Source organism: Gymnoscopelus braueri, assembly GCF_963280865.1.
Source record: "Gymnoscopelus braueri genome assembly, chromosome: 17".
NCBI lineage: Eukaryota > Metazoa > Chordata > Actinopteri > Myctophiformes > Myctophidae > Gymnoscopelus > Gymnoscopelus braueri.
The window spans coordinates 36,353,356-36,378,321 of record NC_137617.1 but is presented as its reverse complement, the minus strand read 5'-3'; the positions used below and the strand labels follow the sequence as shown (position 1 = coordinate 36,378,321).

At 40.9% G+C, this 24,966-nt stretch overlaps 2 protein-coding genes across 2 annotated transcripts in view; one reads left to right on the top strand and one right to left on the bottom strand.

Annotated features, from left to right (window-relative positions):
- The window catches only part of polr3a (polymerase (RNA) III (DNA directed) polypeptide A), a 46,226-nt gene extending 38,783 nt beyond the window's left edge, over nucleotides 1-7,443 (top strand). Inside the window, exons 28-31 of the mRNA XM_080454227.1 lie at nucleotides 2,234-2,398; nucleotides 4,603-4,734; nucleotides 5,548-5,680; nucleotides 6,060-7,443. Of these exons, the coding sequence (XP_080310353.1) occupies nucleotides 2,234-2,398; nucleotides 4,603-4,734; nucleotides 5,548-5,680; nucleotides 6,060-6,211 (582 nt within the window). The 3' untranslated portion in view covers nucleotides 6,212-7,443. The remainder of the gene's footprint in view (nucleotides 1-2,233; nucleotides 2,399-4,602; nucleotides 4,735-5,547; nucleotides 5,681-6,059) is intronic.
- Nucleotides 7,444-10,951: 3,508 nt separating this feature from the next.
- qrfprb (pyroglutamylated RFamide peptide receptor b) lies at nucleotides 10,952-24,199 on the bottom strand (the record flags this gene model as incomplete). Its single annotated transcript, XM_080454920.1, has 6 exons — nucleotides 10,952-11,376; nucleotides 12,662-12,759; nucleotides 15,054-15,289; nucleotides 20,243-20,304; nucleotides 20,851-21,009; nucleotides 23,833-24,199. 6 exons carry the CDS (start codon nucleotides 24,197-24,199, stop codon nucleotides 10,952-10,954), a joined length of 1,347 nt encoding a protein of 448 aa, XP_080311046.1.
- Between the last annotated feature and the right edge of the window lie 767 nt (nucleotides 24,200-24,966).

The following is a 24,966-nucleotide window of genomic DNA, read 5'->3' as shown; positions in this document are numbered from 1 at the left end:
CGTGTTGTGAGCTTGTAGATCGGCTATTTTCAAATTGCCAAAGAATCTGAAGTGGTTTTGTAATAATAATCAAAATCTACAAAGTAACTAGTAACGAAAGTTGTCAAATAATTGTAGTGGAGTAAAAGTACAATATTTGCCTCTGAGATGTAGTGGAGTAGTAAAGTAAACTTGTTGAAAATTGGAAATACTCCAGTAAAGTAAAAATACCAAAACAAATTATATATTTTTTTACTTAAGTACAGTACTTACAGAGTAAATGTACCACCACTGGAAGAAAGCCATACACCAATGGTTCTCGAAGTGGGGTCCAGGGGCCCTCAGGGTTCCTTGAGGGGGTTCCAAATGGACCCGTACAGGTCTGTAACTCAGAGTGTCTGAAATGGAGGCAATTTGGTTCCATTTATTTTGTACACTCTTTAGTTATGGGGGTCCTTGAGATTAAACAGTTAGAGAGCCACTGGGATAGACGAGTCGAGATTCACCCCAAACTCATATGAGCAAATATACTGAAGGAATGCAGACATGCAAAAGTGTCACTTTTCAGCTACAGTCACCTTTTTGAACCCAAATAGGGCAATTGTGTGACACCTGACCCGAAAGAAAACAACATGTTGTCACCTTTTTCACCTCGGGGCTGTTTGCATGCCTGGGAATGACATTTTGCATAAAGTCGTAATCGGTAATTTTGGAAGTTATACTGTATATTATTGCAACGGAGAACGGAGACTGTTTTTACTTTGGGAGAATGTAGGCTCATGATGGGATGTTTGTAATTACTAGTTCTATTCATTCTTATTGTTTTACTTTAATTATTATGTGGTTTTGTTTTTTTGATCCTTTGTTCTCTTAAAGCACAGTGACACTTTGGTAGAGGTTTGGGATGATGTAACTTGTCCAATTGGTCAATTATATCTTTCATTGCACAATGAGTCGGCTCTCAAAGTCACTCTTTCAGCACACACACACACACACACACAAAGGCAAACAAAGTTGATTCTGCAAATGTATAACCTCACTAAAACCCACTATGGATTTTCCTTTTTTTTTCTATGGAAGTGTCAACTTCATGTTGATTTAGCTATACGAAGAAGACACGGACTGGATCCATGGATCCAGATATTCAAATAGTGAAATCAACACGTACTGTAGTTGTCATTTTTGTAAAATAAAAACATTTTTAAAAAGATTGGGTTTTGTGACGTTATAAATTGGCAAAATCCGCTTTGTTTGCATTCGTCTATGTACTAAAAGAGTGGCCGAGCTGTTTCACCGTACAATGTAAGTCAATGAGGACACTTATTTTTGGATTATCAAATCTAATCAGTGGCGTAATGGAGCAAGATATCTCGCCAGTTGGACTAGTTGCATCATGACGCTGAACTACACAACTCAAACATCTACCATTGGTCTTCAAGTCACTTGTCTAATGTGCTTTTATTCTTTATATTTGCATTGTTTTGTATTTTCATATGATAGGTTCTGTCTTCTTTCTTCTTTTCCTTTCGGCTGTTCCCTTCAGGGGGCGCCACAGCCAATCATCTGCCTCCATCTCACCCTGTCCTCTGCCTCCTCTTCTCTCACACCAAACTAACTTCATGTTCCTTTCACTACACCCATAAATCTCCTCTTTGGTCTCCCTCAAGGCCTCTTGCCTGGCAGTTCCAACCTCAGCATCCTTCTACCGATATACTCACTATCCCTCCTCTAGTCTGTACATGTCCAAACCTTCTCAGTCTGGCCTCTCTGGCTGTATCTGTAAAACATCTAACGTGTGCTCTACTCGTTCCTGATCCTATCCATCCTTGTTTACTCCCAGAGAGAACCTCAACATTTTAGCCTAATCAAAAAGAGATATTCACCGGGTAGGGGGTTCCAGGGGGTCCCCAGCAAAATGAGTTAATATAGCATCGAAAGTCAGTTTAACCCATTAAAGTGCCGCGCTATGAGCTTGTAGATCTGCTTGTAGATCTGCTATTTTATTTTTTAAGCGAACATTTGTAACTCAAATCTTTGCTCCTCGGTGGGTCCCTGGAACAGAAATATTTTGAGATGGGGGTCCGTGCCCAAGTACATATAATTTGGGGAGTTCTTGAAATGAAAAAGTTTGAGAACCACTGATATTAATATAGCAACATACGTTTTTTTTTCTCAAAAAACTGTTAGGATTTAAAAGACATTAGAATCAGCCCTCAGGTCTGAATGGGTTAATGAGTTTCATGTTCATTGGAAGGTGGTGGTGCAGGGAATCCCAGAGGTGTCCAGGGCGGTCATCCACATTGACGAGCAGAGTGGCAAGAACAAATACAAGCTGCTGGTGGAGGGGGATAACATGCGCGCTGTCATGGCAACCCACGGGGTCAACGGGAGCAGGACCACGTCCAACAACACTTACGAGGTACGAGAGCTGGAAACGATTCCACTGAACCAAAGGTTGTATTGTTATTTCCTTTTTTGACCTTTTTTTTTTTTTTCATTTTCTGTTCAGTTATGATTTAGTTTTTGAAGTGGGTTTGCTACAGTAGTTTAGAATGTGTGAAAATACATATGCTTATGTATGAAATCTTGACAAAGACTAAGGACATTTTCTCTGTGATTTGAGTTAGTTTTGTAAACACACAAAACGGTTTTAGTTATTTAATTTCTTTGTAAAGGCTCTGCGTTGTTTTTTGTTAACTACAGTGTTTTTCCAATTCTAGTTTTAGTTATTTCGTTCATTTTAGTTAACAATAATTGCAAAGAAAATATTCGCACATCCACTTCATTCATATGCAGGTGCGTTGGACAGTGGCAAATGAAGCATGGGCCTCAAAGCTCCATGACCTCCCCTGGTAATAAAATAAATGGCTCGCCCTGATGGGCCTCAAAGCACAGTGACCAGATATATAGGAAAGTTGTAGCCCTCGACTACAACCCTAGTAGTCATGGCTCTCAGTTCCCACCTGATGTCGTTTGGGAGTTCCGACTGCTCCAGATCGTACTGAATAACTACTAGCTTGCATAACGTCTTCAGACTAGGACTCAAGTCTAGGATTTGCAGTCTAGGATTTGCAGACTCAAGTCTAGGATTTTTTGGGTTTCCCCCAAAGAGGAGGATGAGATCTCCCACCACGCAACAGCACTTCCAAACGACCGGTCCGTTCCCCTTTGGCTCAACCTTCGTCCAAGAAAAGGTCTCTGGGTTGAATTTCCACAGGTCACTTAAGGTAGCTTGCCGGGCGTAACCAACAATTATGTACAGCTCTCCATTGTAGGCAAAGGCTGAATGCTTTTCTGGACAAAACTGTGCAGAAGGTGTGCTCAGCCAGCAGTTGGTCTCGGTGTCAAACACTCTGATGTAGTTGTAGCTCTGGCTCCCATCAACCCCAAATACAAACATCTTTGTCCCGATGATGGTGGCAGAGTGCCCGTATGAAGAAGGTGGGGGAGTTCCTCTGGTGTTAATTAAAGACCAGACCATTGCAGTGGTGTCCAACATGTAGGTGTCATTAGTGCATCCAGTCTGCCGGCTATATCCTCCATGAATGTACATGACTTCCCCAAGACACAGGCTGAGTGGTAGACCCTCCCCTCTGGAACAGTCCCAGACACCCTGGGTTTGAACCAGCTGTGGGTGTCCACATCAAATGCATAAAGCATGTTGATGAAAGGAGGATACCCTCCCCAGTTGTAGACAATATGTTCTATCAGCACAGCTGTGTGGCCATCACGCTCCCTCGGCTGACATAACGAGATGCCTTCTGTTGTTGTCTTCCGGTTATCATTCTGGGCAACACCCTCCAGCGTAAAGAGACTGTGTTGAAAACGTAGGCCTCAATCTCAGTCCAGTTGCTGTCATAACAAATAGGCAAAAAGGCGTACACCCTGTGCTGCACTACAGCGGCAGCATCAGCACGAATGGATCTAGATCGTCCTTCATTCAAACATACCGTCCAGCGGAACATTGCTGACACAGTAAATCTGTTTGGATCTGTGAAGACTTGCTCTGAACAACACTGGAGTCCTAATGTGCGCGTTCATCGCTTCTATTGCTTCAGTGGCACAGATGTCACGCAATGCTTGGCCAATTCCAGTGGTGTAAAGTAACTAAGTACATTTACTCAAGTTTTGTACTCAAGTAAATGAGGTATTTTTTTTACTTTACTTGAGTTTTCCCAATTTTCAATACTTGTACTTCTACTCCACTACATCTCAGAGGCAAATATTATACTTTTACTCCACTACAATGATTTGAAAACCTTAGTTACTAATTACTTTGTATATTTTGATTGTTATTACACAACATACATTAATCCAGCGTTTCCCAACCGCCGTGCCGCGGACCTTTTGGTGTTCCGTTTGACCATGAATAAAAATCCCACACTCTACTCTCGCTCACAGCACCATCAGTTTTATTCAAATATTGACATGACGTTTCATCAAGAGTGTCTCGCATAACAGACACTGTCTGTAAGACACTCTGTTCATTCTTGTTCATACACTTTTTGCCCGTTCATGATTTTTTTTCAGTTAACTATAACAACCTTGCCCTGAACTGAGGCACACATTGATTTATTGGAGGCAGCCAAAGTGAACGATAACCGTTCCCACTTGTGTTTCCAGGTGGAGAAGACACTAGGTATTGAAGCAGCCAGGACCACCATCATCAATGAGATCCAGTACACCATGAGCAGCCACGGCATGAGTGTCGACCGCCGCCATGTCATGCTGCTAGGAGACCTCATGTCCTATAAGGTACAGTATGTCATTAATCATTATAGGCATAAGAAATCTTTGAAGTTTCAAGAAATCTAAAAAAAGAAAAGAAAATCAATCAGCGTTGCGTGATGAAATGTAAAATAAAATGTGCCTCTCGATTACGTGATTAATCCAAAAAGTACAGTAATTACTGGTGTATCACACCTGTGATAATCCAGGCGTGCCTTGGGATATTGTGACAACCACACATTATCATTGCAATTTATACAACTATACAAAAAGTTTAATTATTTCAACAGAGGCTAATTCTATACCCTACATTTTATGTCTACATTTTTATTTTAATAAAATACAAATGAATATAGGTGTGCGTTGACATTTTGACTTGCCCATTGATGTGCCCTGGTCACAAATATTTGACCAACCTTTTCTCAACCTTTTTCTGACCGCGACCCACCAAAATAATCATAATATTTGAACTGGGGACCCCCCAAAATAATCATATTTGAGTTGAGGCATTACCTTTAGTTTCGGTTCCACAGATAAATATTGTGAAAATAGCTGATCTACAAGCTCACAACGTTGTGAGCTTGTAGATCGGTTATTTCCCAATAATCTTTGCCTCTCTCTTATGTTATTTGACAATTTGGCCAATGTTTGACCAGTTTTTATGGTATAGTTTGTTCATTACTTTTGATGCAATGGTCTTTTTTAATAAAAAAAAATAAACATGTCTGCATTAGAGAACCTAGCATGCAGTATGTCTTGGTTCTATCTTCATGTACATGTTGTGTGTCAATAGGGGGAGATTCTTGGTTCTGTCTTCATGTACATGTTGTGTGTCAATAGGGGGAGATTCTTGGCATCACCAGATTTGGCCTGGCCAAGATGAAGGAAAGTGTCCTCATGCTGGCCTCCTTTGAGAAAACAGCAGACCACCTGTTTGATGCTGCCTACTTTGGACAGAAGGACTCCGTCTGTGGTAAATTAATTCAGCATTATTTTGGTTTAATATAGTTTATTATTTGAAAATGTAAAACGGTGAAATACATAAAGACTATAGCAATTGTGAAGGAGAGGTTGAAGAAACCCAGATCGGCTTCTAAGAGTAACCTAAAGTGGGGGGGGGGGAAGAATATCGTAATTTACCTACAATATGTTGATATTGTACACTACATGTAATATTACAATTACAAAAACAGAAGGAATTATTATACTGTGTGTATGTACAGTATTTACCATAGATACAGTAGACGGATATAAATTATGCATTATGAAAATGACGTCTAATTTCCATGACTTGATAGATTTCTTTGTTCTTGTGTCATGCACCAAGTGATCGTATCCTCTGTTCATTCCAGGTGTGTCAGAGTGCATCATCATGGGCATTCCCATGAACATCGGCACGGGTCTGTTCAAGCTGTTACACAAGGCTGACAAAGACCCCTCTCCACCAGAGAGGCCTCTTCTCTTTGACTCGCCTGACTTTCATGTTCCTCTAGCCCCCCCCTAATCACCCTCACCTGTCCCCCCTCTGCCTTAACCATCTGAACCCTATTCTGAGGGGAACATTAGCTGATAATTGCAGATCTACAAGCTCGCAACGCCTGTAGATCGGCTATTTTCGGATCCACTGTAGTTCATTTTGTCACAAGCTCTCTTCAGTCTATTAGCGATCATTCAGATGCTTCCACACACATTGACAGCATAATGTGCTGCAGGTTAGTTTTGTTTAAGCCCGATATAATGCTGATATACTATGTTGCGCGTCGGTGTCGTACCCTGAAAATAGCCGAACTACAAGCTCACAGATCTCCTAATTGTAGTGCACTTTCTTTGGCTATTCAAAAATAGCAGATATACAAGCTCATATGAGCTTGTTGATCTGCAATTTTTGAAAAATCATGAAACTTTGTGCAAATATATATATATATTTTTTTTTTGTGGATTTGTAACTCAAATCTTTGCTTCTGGGAGGGTCCCTGGAACTAAATATTTTACAGATGTTCGCTTTAAAAAAACACATTTCAAGATTTGCACACATTTTCACGATTTTTCAAAGATAGCAGATCTACAAGCTCATAGCGCTATGAGCTTGTATATCTGCTATTTTTGAATATCTTAAAATGACACAAATGATGCTTTCCCGGTCTTAAAGGGTTAATAGAATGACCCTGTATTCGTTTTTTGCCAATGCCGACGTCTATTGTCCATAGACATCGTTTTCCTGAGCACATAAGTGCCTGTTCAAATGTTTCGCATTTCCCTCTGCCAGGAAACATAATTGTTCAAATCTCGGTACTTCATGTTCTGGGTCTGTGCTACAGACAGACTTATTTTGATTTCACCTGCTGTAAGGGGTACATGCTTTCAATGCAGACAATTATGCCATAGGGCCTTTTGATTTGAACAATACTGTAAGTGCAAAGACAGTAGCGGCAGTTCATTTGTTTGTTTTTCTTGTAAAAACATGCTTCCTTAAATTTAAAACCGGTATGTAATGCAGTTTATGCATCAATACATTTTGTTCATGGTGATGTATAAAACATACACCACTAAAATACCTCTGAATCTACAGACAAGAGACCTGTTCTGACATATTTTTTATTTCACATCATTTGAATCTGGTTAAATGAAGACTGAGGAAGTTCTCACCAGTTCCTACACTGTATGGAGCATTACTTTTTGTGTGTGAATGTATATTAATGTGTATATTTTGCCTGTGAATAAACTATTTAAAGTTTACATTTGGAGTCACTTGATATGTGAAAACTGAGGTGTGCGTGGGGGGGAGGGGGGGAGAGGGGGAGGGGAAAAAAACAATCATAATAGAGATGGTCTGTACTCAAGCAATGCCACCAATGAAAGTATAACATACAGATGTGTAAAACATAACCTTTTATTAATGTGTGAGACAAAGGAAGGGGTAGAAACGTATGTCAATATCCAAACAACCTGGACAAAATGTAATCAGTATCAAAGATAGCAGATCTACAAGCTCATAGCGCTATGAGCTTGTATATCTGCTATTTTTGAATATCTTAAAATGACACAAATGATGCTTTCCCGGTCTTAAAGGGTTAATAGAATGACCCTGTATTCGTTTTTTGCCAATGCCGACGTCTATTGTCCATAGACATCGTTTTCCTGAGCACATAAGTGCCTGTTCAAATGTTTCGCATTTCCCTCTGCCAGGAAACATAATTGTTCAAATCTCGGTACTTCATGTTCTGGGTCTGTGCTACAGACAGACTTATTTTGATTTCACCTGCTGTAAGGGGTACATGCTTTCAATGCAGACAATTATGCCATAGGGCCTTTTGATTTGAACAATACTGTAAGTGCAAAGACAGTAGCGGCAGTTCATTTGTTTGTTTTTCTTGTAAAAACATGCTTCCTTAAATTTAAAACCGGTATGTAATGCAGTTTATGCATCAATACATTTTGTTCATGGTGATGTATAAAACATACACCACTAAAATACCTCTGAATCTACAGACAAGAGACCTGTTCTGACATATTTTTTATTTCACATCATTTGAATCTGGTTAAATGAAGACTGAGGAAGTTCTCACCAGTTCCTACACTGTATGGAGCATTACTTTTTGTGTGTGAATGTATATTAATGTGTATATTTTGCCTGTGAATAAACTATTTAAAGTTTACATTTGGAGTCACTTGATATGTGAAAACTGAGGTGTGCGTGGGGGGGAGGGGGGAGAGGGGGAGGGGAAAAAAACAATCATAATAGAGATGGTCTGTACTCAAGCAATGCCACCAATGAAAGTATAACATACAGATGTGTAAAACATAACCTTTTATTAATGTGTGAGACAAAGGAAGGGGTAGAAACGTATGTCAATATCCAAACAACCTGGACAAAATGTAATTTGTAATTACAAATGCATTATCACTGCAACAACCTTTAAGACCACTGATATACATACTGTACACAGAATTAATTCCCTGCTGTAATCACTAACAAAAAAACATAGTCAAGTATTGTAAACAATGCCTAGAATTTCAACACTTTCACTTACAAAAGCATTTGAACACCAATACTACAAGACTGTGTGTGTGGACTGGAGATGCAAGTAGGCTAGTATATGAAGCAAGCTCAACTATATAAAACCAGCCATGATTTGATACTGTACGCCAGGACAGGTTTTGGACTACAGTAGCTGTAGCTGTCAAGAAATAAATAAATCTTCATTGCCATAATGATTTATCATTGTCATCACTCATTGACGACGATAAAATGTCATAAATTGACATATCACGTGATTGAAATGCCTTCTTCAGCTTAATGTTAGACTGGTTTGTGGTAAAGTATGTCTGAACAGGTTTGAGGTCTTTAAAAGGTGGGTTACTGGCCTAATATGCATTGCAGGGGTTACTGCTGTTCCCACAAAACACAATTGTTATTGTATGTCCTAACTATAGCCCAACATCTGGAATGTTGAGATATATGCATAAGTGGTGACACTGAATTAACCCAACACATAAACACGTACACAACCTCCTGCCGGATAGCCTGCTGTACTGTTAAAATGTGAGTTGCATGAACACATACATTATCCTCTTTCTGTAGCCTAGTGTCCCTATTTTAGGCATGTCAGAATTCTGAGAACATTAAGTGAATCTACAAGCTTACAGATTGGAGGGAGTGATTAATTTGATCACTCCCTCCTATATAACAAGCCCATTCAACTTCAAACTCCATTGAAAAACACACTGGTTCTGGAGTCAGATATTGTCCTTCTAATGCATGAGTGGACCGTCACCAACGTCAGACATTTAAAATGAAAAAAGTAATTCTTCTGCCTGTCTGGGGGGGAAGTGTTTTAAAGTGAAGTATCCCTTTAAGTGGTTAAAGGGGAATTTAATTAAACACTGTTTTAATGGGTAAAATGCACACAAAGCATTTTACCCACTAAAAGCTTTCATTGAATAACTCACATTATAATTCTAATATAAGACATTTTAATGCATTTTAACGCCCACATTAAAGGGCTCTCATAGCCTAAATGAAAGCTTTCTCTCTGGTGTTGGTGTTGAGTTGAACTGAAATCAACAAACATTTAATTGAGGTGAGTTAAGGTTACCTTTATCTTCCTGGGTGATTTACTTTTCACTGTTAACATGCTCTATTATTATGGCCCATGATTTCCTGTCATAAGTAAGAACAGTTTTACTTGCTTGATTTTACCGTTCTCTGAGATGTTGAAAATTCTCTGTAAACATAAAAGAACAGTTTAGCTCTATACAGCTGCCACGTAGACTGAAAGTACTGTAGAGATGTAGAGTCTCCATACTGTGTCAACCAGTGACATGTCTGACTGCTATTCATCATTGCTCCCAGGGTAGTTTTGAGAGCATCAGCATACAGAGCCGTCCTCCTACAAGGTCTTCAAGTTGTAAAAAATACGTTTCTTGTGTCTTTTGACTTTTGAGGCCTTGAGTCTCATCACTTTTACACAAACTCCAGGAGTCACTACTGTAGGTCAAGAGGCAGCGTTGGCTGTAAGTCATCTAGTAAATTATCTGCATTTCTATTGCGCCCTTACCCAAAGCGCTTTGCGAATCGCTTCATAAAATAGGCAAACATTCAGTGAAAATAGCCGATCTACACGCTCAAAGCTATGCAGTGTGTGAGCTGGTAGATCAACTATTTTCGCTATTTGATGCACGATAAGGTACGCACAGACGGCAGATCGAGGCAACCGTGCAAAGGCACCGACCTGCTTCATCGGTAGCCGTTAGGGGTTCAACGTCTCGCTCAAGGAGACATGGCGGCAGTGGCATATGTTCCAACAGTCAAGCGTTGTGTGAACCAGCTCCTTCTCATTTGTAGTGTTGGGATCCTTTAGGATTTTAACGACTCCGGTTCCTTAGTGATTCCCTCTAAACGGTCCAATTCCTTAACAGTTCCCTTCAACGATTCCTATAGGGGGGGTTCCAAATGGCCCCTTACAGGTCTGTAACTCTGAGAGTTTACAAATGGAACCAAATGGACCCTCACGGGTCCATTTGGTTCCATTTGAACACTCTCAGAGTTATGGTGGTCCTTGAAATTAAAAAGTTTGAGAACCACTGGTATCGTAATTGTATAGTAGACGTGAAGTCCACATAACCAGCTCTGACAGTGTGATAAAATCGGTTCCGGAAACGGTTCCAAATCTGATATAACCGACTCCGGTTCCTCAATGTTGGATCAGGTTCCTGCGGTTCCTTCGGGTTCCTTACCCTCTACTCATTTCCTGCACGAGGAGCTGCTCACAGGGAGCTCCGTTTGGACGGTGGAGATCTTATCGTCCATCAATTCGGTGGAGGACGTACCGGAACCCGAGGGGCCTTTCTCTGCCGCGTGGAGCCGCGTGGCGGCGTCCGGGTCGCGGGGCTCCAGGAAGGCCTCGCGGTTCAGCGGCTTGATGAACTGCACGCTGAGACGAGGCGCCCCGCCGGCGCCGCGGGCCCCGCCGCCGCCTCCACCGCCGCCCCTCCGATGGCCGGGTTTCCGGACGCAGTGGGAGAGGGTGGACATGCAGCTCTTCTTGAAGTTCTCGTTCATGAAGGCGTACACGATGGGGTTGTTGAAGCTGTTGGAGAAGCCGATGGCCTGCACCACGGCGATGATCATGTTGATGGTGACCTCGTCGTATTTCTTCTCCAGGTCGTCTGAACGTTTTGCACGCACAAGAAAAAAAAAGAACAATAACATTAATAAGGCTATTATAGAACTGGTTCTCAAATTGTTAATTTCAAGGACCTCCATAACTGTGAGAGTGTACAAATGGAACCAAATGGACTCTTACGGGTCCATTTGTACACTCTCAGAGTTACAGACAAATGAGGGTCCATTTGGAAACCCCCTGAAGGAACCCTGAGGGTCCCTCTGTAGGTACCTATGGGTTTCTGTGAAGCAGTATGCTCTGGGCAACGTTTGAGTAGTGGAAGCAAGTCCTTGGATCACCAGAATTTAAGCCATTTTCAACTTTTACTATGTAGAATAAATTATAAATCAACTGTATATCTCTAGGTTCACAGCCTTGAAGTAAAGAGACAGGTTTATTTATTCATGCCAAGCCAATGGTGGAACAGAATGTTAGAATCTTTTAGAATATTTTGTTCCAGTAGCTTACAACTGTTCAGTATTCCATGCTGTTGTTTTATCACCTTTTGTAAAAAGATAGGGACCTCAAGGTACCAAAAGATTGATTTGGTGTTGATGGTAATGCCTTTTCATACAGTATGTCTTAAACCGGAGCAGGTGCGCTTCCCCTGCTCCCGTTCCTTGGCCGTGGGTGCTCAGCTAACAAACGCATACTCAAACGAAAAGAAAAGTTTAAAAAATCCATACTTCACATTAAAGTTGCAAGACAAGTGAACTCAGTGAACCATTTATTTTGTTCCTCCAGCTATATGGAGGAATAATTTGGTACACAATATCACATTTCCATTGTTTGTTTTCCCTCATGCACTGAAAAGGCAGGCTTACAAATTAGTATTCTAGCTGGTGTGGTTCTTGACGTTATGTTGATAATTACAGTTAAAGCTGGAGGAACAAAATTAAGTGAGTTCACTTGTCTAACTACTTTATTTTAGAGTGCCACCTTTTTTTCCACCTTGGTGGATTTGTTTTAATTGGAGCTGCCTTTTTATGTGTTTGCTAGTGTTTTGTTTATGAGGTGATGGTCTTGTCAACACACTAAAACATATTACAGCTGGCACCACTTACAGTACTTTATGATTCCCCAACCATGATGACTTTTTTTTTCTGTTAGTGTTTAATTGGTTGTGTATGTTTGGACCCCACTTTGAGAACCACTGTACTATATGAGGAATCATTTCTATTTGCAAGGAAATTCACTTGCTTATCCAGTGATACTCACTGTACTCAAAAAGCATGTGTATCCAGAATACTTACTGTACTCAAAAAGCATACATATCCAGTGATACTTACTGTACTCAAAAAGCATGTGTACTGTGTGGAACGGAGCCCAGCAGATTGTGAAGAGCAGGACAACAGTGATCATCATTTTCACAGCTCTTTTCTTCTTCCTGTGAAAACACACCAAACAGACAGGTTATGGTTTCTGAAAGGAAATAAAGGCCATCCGACTCCTTTCCCTCTGGTGTGGAGGCTGTTGCTAGAGTTCTCGGTTTCAGCCGGAGCCCGATAGGGACCCGAAAAGACCCGACGCTGTGTCCGATGGGCTTGGGTCGGGTTCAGGCCGATAATTTATGATAATTGCTCGGGTCGGATAATTATGTGTTAAAAGTGAGACCTAGCCAAAACGCAAAGCAGCATAAAAACAACAAAACAAGGGACAGGACAATAACAGAAGTGTGCAACAAGTACATAACCAAATAAAATGAAATACAAATAAAATATCTAAAGTGTATTCTGCAGTATGCCTTTTAAAAACACGAGCAGGACATAAGACCATTATACTGTGTGTGTGTGTGTGTGTGTGTGTGTGTGTGTGTGTGTGTGTGTGTGTGTGTGTGTGTGTGTGTGTGTGTGTGTGTGTGTGTGTGTGTGTGTGTGTATGTATATATATATATATGTTACAGGACGATTGAAGAAGGAGCACTTGTTTTCAGGCAATTCTGTAAAACCAACGCTAGAGGGCAATGCAAGCCAGACTAGAGGGAGGGTGTGTGTGTGTGTGTGTGTGCGCGTGCGCGTTTGTGCGCACGCACACACGCATGCACACACATGCGCACGCATGCACACACATGCGCGCGCATGCACGCACCCGCGCACACACGCATTGTTTTAGTTTCTCCCTGAGACACACACACACACACACACACACACACACACACACACACACACACACACACACACACACAGTGATCCATGAAAAGAACTATTCTGTCCCTATCGGTTTACAACTCGGACGGCGCTGTGTCGACTATCAGAGCATCGGCCGGTCAGCGCGGGCACTCGCGCCTGGAGGCGCGAGGGCGCGCCTCCTCGGCCTCAAGCTCTGCTGAGTCGGCGCGCCTCCGTCATGGACAATAACTATTATCACGTGCGTGTGAACGCGTGTTCAGCGTTCCCCTAGCGTAGCTTCCTGGTTGCTACGTGGGGGGGAAAAACAACAGACAGGTCCGCGTCGCATCAAAGCCCCGCCTCGCCCCGAAGCCCCGTGCCTAAAAACGAGCGCTCTGTCTTCAATCGTCCTGGTTATTCAATCGTCCTGTGACATATATATATAGTAAAAGAGGTCTCCAAATCATCATGCTCACAGCAACCCAGACATATCAAGCCACACATACGGTACAGGTTGCCATCTTTCTGTTGTAATAACGGTGCAGAGTTCTATTTCACACTCCTGTGTGAATATAAAATGTAACATAACAAGTGTGGTTGCTGCGCTACTGAAAAGGTGACGGAAAGAGGAATAATAGGCAAGGGATAATGAATGGGGAGCAGGTCATTGTTGAGAAATAAACCCAGACAGGGTGATGATAAGATATGGTCTTTTCACAGAGCAGGGAATGTTTTGTGTGTGTGTGTGTGTGTGTGTGTGTGTGTGTGTGTGTGTGTGTGTGTGTGTGTGTGTGTGTGTGTGTGTGTGTGTGTGTGTGTGTGTGTGTGTGTGTGTGTGTGTGTGTGTCTCTCTCTCTCTCTCTCCCTCTATCTCTCTCTGTCTCTCCGCGATGGAAATAAGCCAATTGGCTTTATTGCGTTTTTATCCTTCCCCCTTTTTTCTTCTCAATTTCTGTAAAACAACAAAAAGAAAGGAGCTTACGCAAAAACGAATTTTACCCATTTCTTTTCACCTGTAAACCAGTGATGTGACAATAAAGTGGATTCTGATTCTATATATCTTTTGATTATTTGAATAATTCTATGCTGTGCTTTATCCTTGCTCTTCCTCTATCTCTATCCTTCCTCCCTTTCCTGAAAACCGCAAATGATGGAGCGAGCATGGGGGGAAGAATTAATAAAATCACCCACTTCTTTATAGGGCTGTCACGATTATGTCATTTTGCTTGACGATTCGCTCTAATTGCGATTAACGATTTAATTGCATTTCTGTTGTCGGAACATTATGAATACAATTTAAATTTCTGTTTGGCTTTTAGGCTTCGCAAACAAAAGGTGCACAGTGCAGATATGACAAATAACAGAGATCTCCTAATATGGGCATATCAGCATGCCCATACAGTATATGTGAGGGCCGCATAGTGGCCCGAACTTTAGTTTCAAATAATTGCTATTAGGCGATTATGTAATACTAATAATTGTGACAGGCCTAATACTTCTTTACAAGTGTAAAACCTGTTACTGTATGTGACCGGTGCACAAAGTCCATCCATGTCGATTCTCGAGCGCATACCTGGACATCTTGCTGACCTCCCTGTGGTTCATGGTGTCGAGGACGGAGGAGTCGCCGACCCGCCGGCGGATCCACAGCTCGATGGCGATCCAGGTGTAGAGGAAGAGCATGGCGGCCAGGGGCAGCAGGAACAGCGCCACCATGATGAAGGTGGCGTACAGCTGCCTGTGGCCCAGCGAGCGCCAGCTCTCCTGGCAGCACACGTGGTAGTGGTCGTACAAGAAGTCATATTTCACCTGTATAAGAGACACACATGGATTAAAAGCAAAATAAAATCTCACGGCTGATGTATGACCAACAGTGGTGGAAAGTAATTAAGTACATTTACTGAAGTACCGGACCCTAGTACAATTTTGAGGTGTTCGTACTTGAGTGTTTCCAATTTCCAATACTTTTACTTCTACTCTACATCTCAGATCCAAATATTGTACTTTTACCCCACTACAATTATTTGAAAACTTTAGTTACTTGTTACTTTGTAGATTTTGATTATTATTACAAAACATAAATTAACCACTTCAGCCCTATATACATTTCAGTCATTTGAAATGCGACGCATTGTGAGCTTGTAGATTTGCTATTTTCAGTGGAGGATTTGTATACATTTGAAAACTTGAAATGGGACATTCTACGTAATGAGTGCTTTCTACTTTTGGTACTTTAAGTACATTTTGATACCAATACTTTTGTACTGGTACACATTTTTAATTCCGGACTTTTACTTGTAACAGAGATGTACAATGTATTTCTACATTGCAGTATTGATACTGTTACTTAAGTAAAACATTTGAGTACTTTTTCAACCACTGATGACCAAGTCCTAATGTGCGATTTGTGAAACAAGTGTTGAAAGCCCCCCCCCCCCCCCCCCCCCCCACACTAGCGCTGTTTCCTAAACACGATATGTAAAATTATGATGTTTTAGTAGCATTGTTCCTGCTGTTCTACATACTGCAGCCAGGGGAAGAAATCACAGATGGAGGCTTTAACCTTTGCTAATGTTCGAGACCATTAGGGTTTTATGGAAGATGCTTCTGAACATAATCGCTAGTTTGACCACTTCAAATGCTTTAAATCCTATAATAATGACCGAGCTGCGCAACATGCTGTCATAGAAGACCAGCTGGCTTCTGTGGAATCCAAATGACTGAAATCTTTCGTGGTGAGAACTTTAATGCATTGGTTCTCAAAGTGGGGTCCGGGGACCCCCAGGGGTCCTTGGCGGGATTCCAGGGGGTCCCCAGCAAAATTAGTTAATAAAGCGTCACAATCATTTTACTTTGGCTATTCAGAACTAGCAAATAGCTCATAGGCACCGAGTGCCGCGCTACGAGCTTGTAGATCTGCTTTTTTTTTTTATCATGAAAATGTATTTTCAGGTGGGGCCACATACATATCAATTTGGGGGTCCGCGGCACGAAAACGTTTGAGGACCACCACTGCTTTAATGGACACAGAGGCAGAGAGAGAGAGAGAGAGAGAGAGAGAGAGAGAGAGAGAGAGAGAGAGAGAGAGAGAGAGAGGGTGGCACAAATGCTCAGGTGCCAGTCACAACACCTGTGACTGGCACACACTACTGGTTCCACTCTACTGTACCAGCAGGTGTGTGCTGGCAGCAGGTCGCTCAAAACGAGAGTGATTACCAACAGAAGCATGTTGGGGAACATTTTAGTCAAATGTTTGGGAGGGCGCTGCACACACTTTTAGCTGTGTTGCTCATTCCACGCATGCACGGTCCTTACAAGTTATACAGTACATCGTTGTGAAGGTGACTAATCAATGATGACAACAATATAAAATACAATAGCAAATGGTGTTATTGAAGGGGAACTTGAAAACCGAAGTTACGTTTCAGCACTTTTTGATAGATTGGTTGATTTGCAGTATTATGTCTAGACACTGGGTGGCGGGCATTTGATAGACATGCACAGGATATAGGAAGCAGGTGCATTAATTAGTCTGTTCACAGAGTGAAGGGGAGCACACTGTTCTTACCAGAGAAACAAACAAAGACGGACAGAGTGATGAAATGGAAAAGACAAGACACTGGGCTACAACAAACCAAGAGAGAGTTAAGACGTAAGGTAACTTTTTGCTGCGTTAACCAATTAAAACCGGGAAAGCATCTGTGTCATTTTAGATTTTAGCATTGGCTATTCAAGAATAGCAGATATACACTTCGTGCCACGCACGAGCTTGTGTATCTGCTATTTTTGAACATTTTTGAAAGAATCTTGAAAGTGTGAGAACTACTGATTTAAAATGCATTGAATTGGCCTCAGGTCTTAATGAGTAAATGTGCGGTGCTTCAAAAGATAACTATAGGAATATCTGCATAGGACCCTAGACAGGAGGGATTTCAGAAAAAAAGGCCTTCTATAAGAAGGTTAGAGGCTTTTGGGGGTAAAAGTGAGTGAGTGAGTGAGTGAGTGAGTGAGTGAGCGAGCGAGCGAGCGAGCAAGCTGATGCAGAGAGCAGTCCCAGAAGGGGAGGGGCAGAAAAGAAATCACTACTTCAATGACCTCTATTTCAACCTGATTTCTTTTCCCATAAGTAAAAGTAGCATTACCACAATGTAGAAATATTCTGTTACAACTATTAGTAAAAGTCCTGTATTCAAATTTGCACTCATGTGGTACTTTGTGATTAAAGTACCACATGTAAAAGTACTATCTTTCAAATCTTTCAAAAATAGCAGATGTACAAGCTCACAACACGTCGCACCGCAATGTAGATTAGCTATTTTTTAATAGACGAAGTTAAGTAGCCTATATAATAATGCTTAACTGGTTAATGTATGTTTTGTAATAATTATCTAAATCTGCAAAGTAACTAGTAAATGACTATAGTGGAGTACCATATTTGCCTCTGAGATGTAGTGGAGTAGAAGTATAAAGTACTGACAAATGGAAATACTCGAGAGAAGTAAATAAAAGTACCTACAAAATGCACTTGAGTCCAGTACTTGAGTAAATGTACTTAGTTACTTTCCACCGCTGGAAATCGCTGCATGTAGAGAGTCATCAACTGACCTGCTGTTCACAGTCAGCATTTTTTGATGATGATGATGATTAGGGGCGGCCATAGCTGAGTGGTTAGTGAGCCCGCCTAGAGAACCAGCTGGCCCTGGTTGCCCCAGGTTCGATTCCAGGCTATCCCAGCATATGTGCCGATGATATGAAATTTGTCCCTGAGCAAGACTCTTAACCCCAATTGCTCACAGGTTCTCATTGGAAACAAGACCGCAAGGACTTTCATGAACGACCTGTTAAAAGGAATTATCCTTATCCTTATCCTTATGATGATGATGATGATGATGATGTGTCTAGCATGCTGATCAGACTCAGGGCCGTATCTAGGCATGGGCAATGCCCCCCCAAATGCCCTGACTGCCCCCCCAAAAAAAATCTTTAAATTATTATTATTATTTTTATTTTTTTGGAAAGTTACATTTATGTCATGATATAAAATGTGAGCTTACCATAATCAAAATAATCCTTAATCATATTCCATCATGTATCATTGCACAATTCAAATAATCCTCTGCCCTGATTTTCCATGGGCAGTGTTGCCAGATATTGCGAGAGAAAGAAGCCTAGGAAAACAAGCCCAAAAGAACAATAGGAAGCAGTAATACACAAACAGCCGAAAAAAAATATTTTTTTTTTTATAGGTCTAACTGTGCCAAAATGCATATTTTCCTATGCATATTTTCCTACGCATTTGGGGGGTTTGGGGCCCCCGAAAACCCCCCAAATGGTTTTGGGCCCGCCCAAATTTATTTTCGAGGAAGCCGCCCCCCCAGCATTTATTAATGCCCCCCCAGTTAATAATTTCTGTATCCGGCCCTGATCAGACTGCAGCGAGGGTGGGGTAGACATAGCGGAGGATCACATCAGTGTTGCCATGTCCACTTATTATAAGCGACTTTGGGCTTCTTTTTCTGTACAGTTGCTTGTAAATATTGGTGGTTGAGGTTTTTTGGGCTTAAGTGTTTCTAAAGTGTAGTTGCTTATCGTTAAGCCTCATAGCATAATTGCCTATGGTTTTCAGGAAAGAAGAAATTAAAAATCACTTTCTGCCTAAGTCATCTAGATGGCAATCATGAGAAAAGAACTAATTTTGCCAAAGTCATGTTTATCTGCCTTTATTTATATCTTCCTAACTCTACTCTCCTAACACTGCTGACTCATCCTGCCTTATTGCCAATGTTCTCAGCCTATCAGAATACTTGTTACGTTCAAAAATCATTTCTGCCTACAGTAAGTCAAAAAGTTGACTTAAAATGACTCAGGCAGACTACAGTAAGTCATTATGGAATGTAACAAGCATTCTGATAGAATGAGGACATAGGCAATAAGGCATTGAAGCAGCAGTATTAGGAGAGTACAGAGCTAGGCAGAAAGGTCAATCAAGCTTGAGGCCTGTTTGCCACCAATCTTGTCTCTGGTTTCATTCTTGAAGCATTTATTTTCACCAATATGTTTGAGGAAGGCAATATACAGATAAAACTAATATTTTTTACTACAACATTCTCAAAGTGGGGTCCCCCAGGAGTCCCTCAGCAGTTCTTTTTACCACAGCCAGTTAGGATTAGGCCCTCGCAGAAATAGTTTTTTTTTAAAAAAAACATTTCATAATATTTTTGCCTTTAATAATGACATGTCCAACTCAGGGATGCCAAGTGGTTAATTTCACTAATAGTTCACTGGCTAGAAGTTAGTCCAATGAGACCAATGTATATGTACAATGTAAAGAATGACTAATTAGATGACTAATTAGATCATACGTAGGTTTCACGCTCTCCACTGTTATCTTCCCACCCACAGCAGAATTCTGTACTAATTCTAATCTAACAACAGAATTAGTACAGAATATTTTCAAATGGCAGTACGCAGCCTAATACGTATCGATTTGGGGCTCTTTGACATGAAAATTTTGATAACCGCTATTCTAATCCTTAGATGCTTATAGGTGCTCGTTTCTGAGACAAACCAGGAGCGAGCGGCGGCATTCAATTATGTTTGTTTTTCAGGTCAGGGTTTCAGTCAAGCTGAGGTTGGCTTGAATTGATTTGATTCCTGCGGGAGATAACTCCATACCCAGACAGCTGAATAACAAGGAAAGGCTTATCTGGAAACACGTTGACACATTAACAGTCAGGGTGCTGCACTACCACAGTGCTTTACCTGCAGTTGCTGCACAAACAGCATTGGGGAGCCCACCATCACTGATGCAATCCACACCAACCCTGTAACAATGCAATGCACACACATAGATCCCAGTGAGTCACACAATGTATCCTATTGCTTTCACATTCATTCAATGTTACAGTGGTTATTTCCAGTGGTGTAAAGTAACTAAGTACATTTACTCATTATACTCAAGTACTGTAACTTTTATTTTACTGGTGTATTTCCAATTGTCTATACTTTTACATCTACTCCACTACATCTCAGATGTTGTACTTTTACTCCACTACAATCATTTGAAAACTTTACTAGTTACTTTGCAGATATAAATTATTAGATTATAAAACATACATGCATTAACCACTTTAGCCCTATTTTCGTAGAGCTTGTAGATATTAGATTAGATTAGATTAGATGTCTTTATCATCCACAAGGGAAAATTGTTTTGCTCAGGTCAATGCATACATTCAAGACAAGACAATACATACAAGGTTTTATAATACATCACATGCACTCACTACATAATAATGTATGCACTCATCATACAATACAAAGGCATGCATAATGAGCGTACATCCATCCATTCAAAGCAAAGCATTCAGTACCTAGCATCTTGTAAGCTCTTTTAGACGTGTACTGCCGTCTCATTTTCAGAGGGTAGACAATGCCCTGGTACCTCTCAATGGCAATGCAGGTCATGGTGAGGATGCCCGTCACGATGGCGGTCGTCTGCACAAAGGGAACCGTCTTGCACACCAGGACGCCTACAGGAGAGAGAGGACACGGCACGGGTCAATACATGAAACCAACAGTGGTGTGTCCGTGTGACAACAAGAACCTATCCTCCAGGTTCTTAATATGCCCAGACAGCCTTCAGACTTGAAGTTTGCTTCCTTCTGGATCAGTTTATCCCCAGTGGTGTAAAGTAACTAAGTACATGTACAGTACTCAAGTACTGTATTTAAGTAAACTTTACTTGAGTATTTCCAATACTTTTACTTCTACTCCACTACATCTCAGAGGCAAATATTGTACTTTTACTCCACTACAATTATTTGAAAACTTACATTAACCAACCCTATATAATACTGTGCTTTGGCTATTTGAAAATAGTCGATCTACAAGCTCACAACGCGTCGCAAAGCGACGCGTTGTGAGCTTGTACATCTGCTATTTTCAAAAGTTTTTTTTATAGATATTGAACTTGTGAAATGGGACATTCTGCATAATGAGTACTTTTACTTTTGGTACTTTAAGGAGCCTATATTTTGATGCCAATTATTTTGTCATTTTAATCAAGTAAACTTTGAATACCAGACTTTTACTACATTGTGGTATTGATACTTTTATTTAAGTAAAAAATGTCAGTACTTCTTCCACCACTGGTTTTTCCTCAACCTTTTGAGGAAAAACCAACAAAAGATCTCAAGGCGGGTCTTTTCTTTTTTTTTTTAATATAAAGAAAGAAATGAAACAAAGTAATTGGAAAAAACATGGCCCCATCAGCATTAGAATGACAGGGAGTCACCAAGCAGTCGCCAGAACCAGGGTGTGTTTTCAATGAGTCTAACATGGTTAAAATGGAGTTTGAAGTTACAATGGGTTTATATAGAAAGGGGGCGTGTCTGATATCAAATATCTAAATATTGAATCAGGAAACTTTAAAAACTGTCTGGGGTGCTCACAAAAGTAGACATTAATAAAAGCATCTGTGTCATTTTAGATTTTTGCGTTGGCTATTACAAAATAGCAGATCTACAAGCTGCGAGCTTGTAGATCTGCAATTTTTGAACATTTTTTTAAAATCTTGAAAGTGTGAGAACTATCAGTAGTTTAGAAGGCATTTGTAGAATCTGCCTCGGGTCTTAATGGGTTAAAATTACCCCAGAAGTGTTGGAAAAACCCCATTAACCACTTAAACCCCAGCATCCTTATTGTGGGGAAGGCTTTCACAGAAAATAGCGATAGCTCATGTAGACACGGAAGGCAGGAGGTTTATGGTTCACACTCCCCGGACCCCCCCCCCATTCATTCGCTAACAAGCTAATTAATTCGTACTCATCCTCACACCATTCTCATTCGCTACAAGCAAACTCACTCACCCCCTCATTCCCTCAGCGGTCCATTTAAGCAGCCTCTGTTCTCTGTTCAGTCTCTGTTCAGTCTATGTGCTTCACTGTCTAAGCTGGCTGTACAGCTGTTTGTTTTCAAATTCCCTCCACCTCCCCGGCCTCCTCCTCCCTGTGGCATTTAGTTCATATGGTTATACAGTAGGTTGATTCTGTGTTTGTACTGTGGTTCTATGATTCTGTGTATTGTACTGTGGTTCTATGGATTCTACTATGATATGTGGTAGTTTAATTATGCATTGAAGGTTCAGTGTTATGTTTATGTAAAACTGTATTTTATGCTCTGCTCTGGGGGGGTTTGTTTGGTTATTCCTGAGCTATGTCTAAATGAACTGAAAATACACTAGTACTGAGCCATGAGGGACTCCGGTTACCCATATGGGGTTTGAGTGGTTAAAGGTAGGGTAAGTGATTTTCTTTGGTTAAAATAAGTGTTAAATAGCTCTATATTCTGATAGTACTCATTGTTTGTTCAGTAACAGGAGTCTCCATGTCTCTCCAGTCTCCACCTCTTTATTAAACAGCAAATGCATTTTCAGGTCGGGCTACCAATTTTATCCAATCAGGATAGAGAACTCAGCCAGGATACAGATTAAACAAGTGAAATTAGAAGTGATGACACTAAGAAATGAGCAGACACAATTGGAACTGGAACACTATAAAGATGAAGCTGATAAATGGGCACTCTCTCCTGATTGGCTGAGATTTTGTCACCTACCTGAAAATGAATTTTCTGTGTATTAAAGAACTGGAGAGACATGGAGACTCCTGTTACTGAACAAACACTATATAGCAATGATTACTATCAGAATATAGTGCTTTAACCTTTTAACAAAAAAACGTTTTGTTATAACCCAAAAATATCACTTACCATACCTTTAACTTGGCTTGCTGATCATTCTGTTTCTGTTGCTAAGTAAAGCATAGTCCATTCTCAGTTGATAATGAACTAATTATGACCTCATTAAGATGCTTGGGGCGTGGCCACCTGTTGCTATATTCACTGATTCGTTCTCCTTCCATTAGGCTACTTAATATCGCGGATGTTTTCGGACAAAAATAGAGCAAAACATATAGACTATATTTTAACACATAGTCAGTCAGTATTGCTTGCTTTCCAATTTTCCAAAACGATTAATACATGTTTTTATTGTGCACATGCATGGGCATCTGTCCCAAAACAGCCAATGTCATCTCATAATGATGGTCAATCAATTAACGTATTAACAACTTTTAATTTAATTGATTTCAAAAGAACCACAGCCACTAGGCTATATATGTATATTGCTATTTGAAAATAGCCGATCTACAAGCTCACAACACTTTGCAATGCCACATGTTGTGAGCTTGTAGATCTGCTATTTTCAAAAGAAAGTCTTGGAAAAAAGTGAAACATTGATTATTTTTAAAAACATTTTTAACAACACATATATATAAAAATATAAATAAAACTTGTACCTCCAAGCCATTCGGAGGAGATGTTCTGCAGCAGTGTGAACGGCACGCAGAAGAAGGTGATGAGCAGGTCGCTGACCGCCAGCGAGCAGATGAAGATGTTGGTGGCGGTCTGCATGGCGCGCTTCTTCAGCACCACGTAGACCACCAGGCTGTTGCCCACCAGCGCCAGCACGAAGATGACCGCGTACACCGCGACGAACGCGGTCTTGGCGCTGTAGGGCAGCTCGGGCACGTAGACCAGCGGCCGGATCTGGTAGGAGTCGATGAACTCCTGGCGGCTCAGGTTGTAGTGCTGGAGCATCTCCTTCAGCACCTCCGGGGTGATCTTGGTGATCCCGTGGCCGGACTCTGTGGTCGAGTTTGCCATGATTCCTTCGTCAGAAATGTAGGCTACTGTGTGTGTGGTTATAATGTAGTCCTGTGGTGTGTGTGTATGTATTGTTGTTGTTGAAACCTAAAAAATAAGAAATAAATAAATAAGAACAATTTAATAATAATAATAATGAATAAACCGTCCGAAAATGTAACAAAAAAAAAAGAAAATATTATTTCTGTCAGGTAAGGTTAATAAAAAAACCTAAGATTGATGGTAAATCCGTATGGAGGTGTTAAATACATTTTTGCCATTCTTGCTTCTGTCAGGTTAAAAACCTAAGATTTGTTTCAACCTTTTTTCTTTTTTTCTTTTTACAAAATATGTCTCGCCCCCCGTACTTACGCACACGCCCCTTACACACCGTTGTCCGGTTGTCGGCTAGCGCCGCCGGGCCTGCTTGATGTTAAATCTGTACATCCACATGTCGTCTTTGGTGCTTTTCTTTTCAGCATGCGCGTCTGTCTGCTGTGTGTTGGTGCGTCTGCTTTGTGCGCTCTGCGCTCCTTGGCTTTATCCATCCAAGCAGTCAGTCAGTGTACCTGCGTGTGTGTGTGTCAAGTGAGCGCAAGAAGGCATGGAAGCCTCATGCGCAGTGGTGGAAGAAGCTACTCAGATATTTTACTTAGGTATAAGTAGCAATACCACAATATGAAAATACTCTGTTACAAGTAAAAGTGTTCAAAATGTTACTTGAGTAAAAGTACAAAAGTATTGGCATCAAAATATACTTAAAGTGAAAAAAATAAAATAGGGCTGAA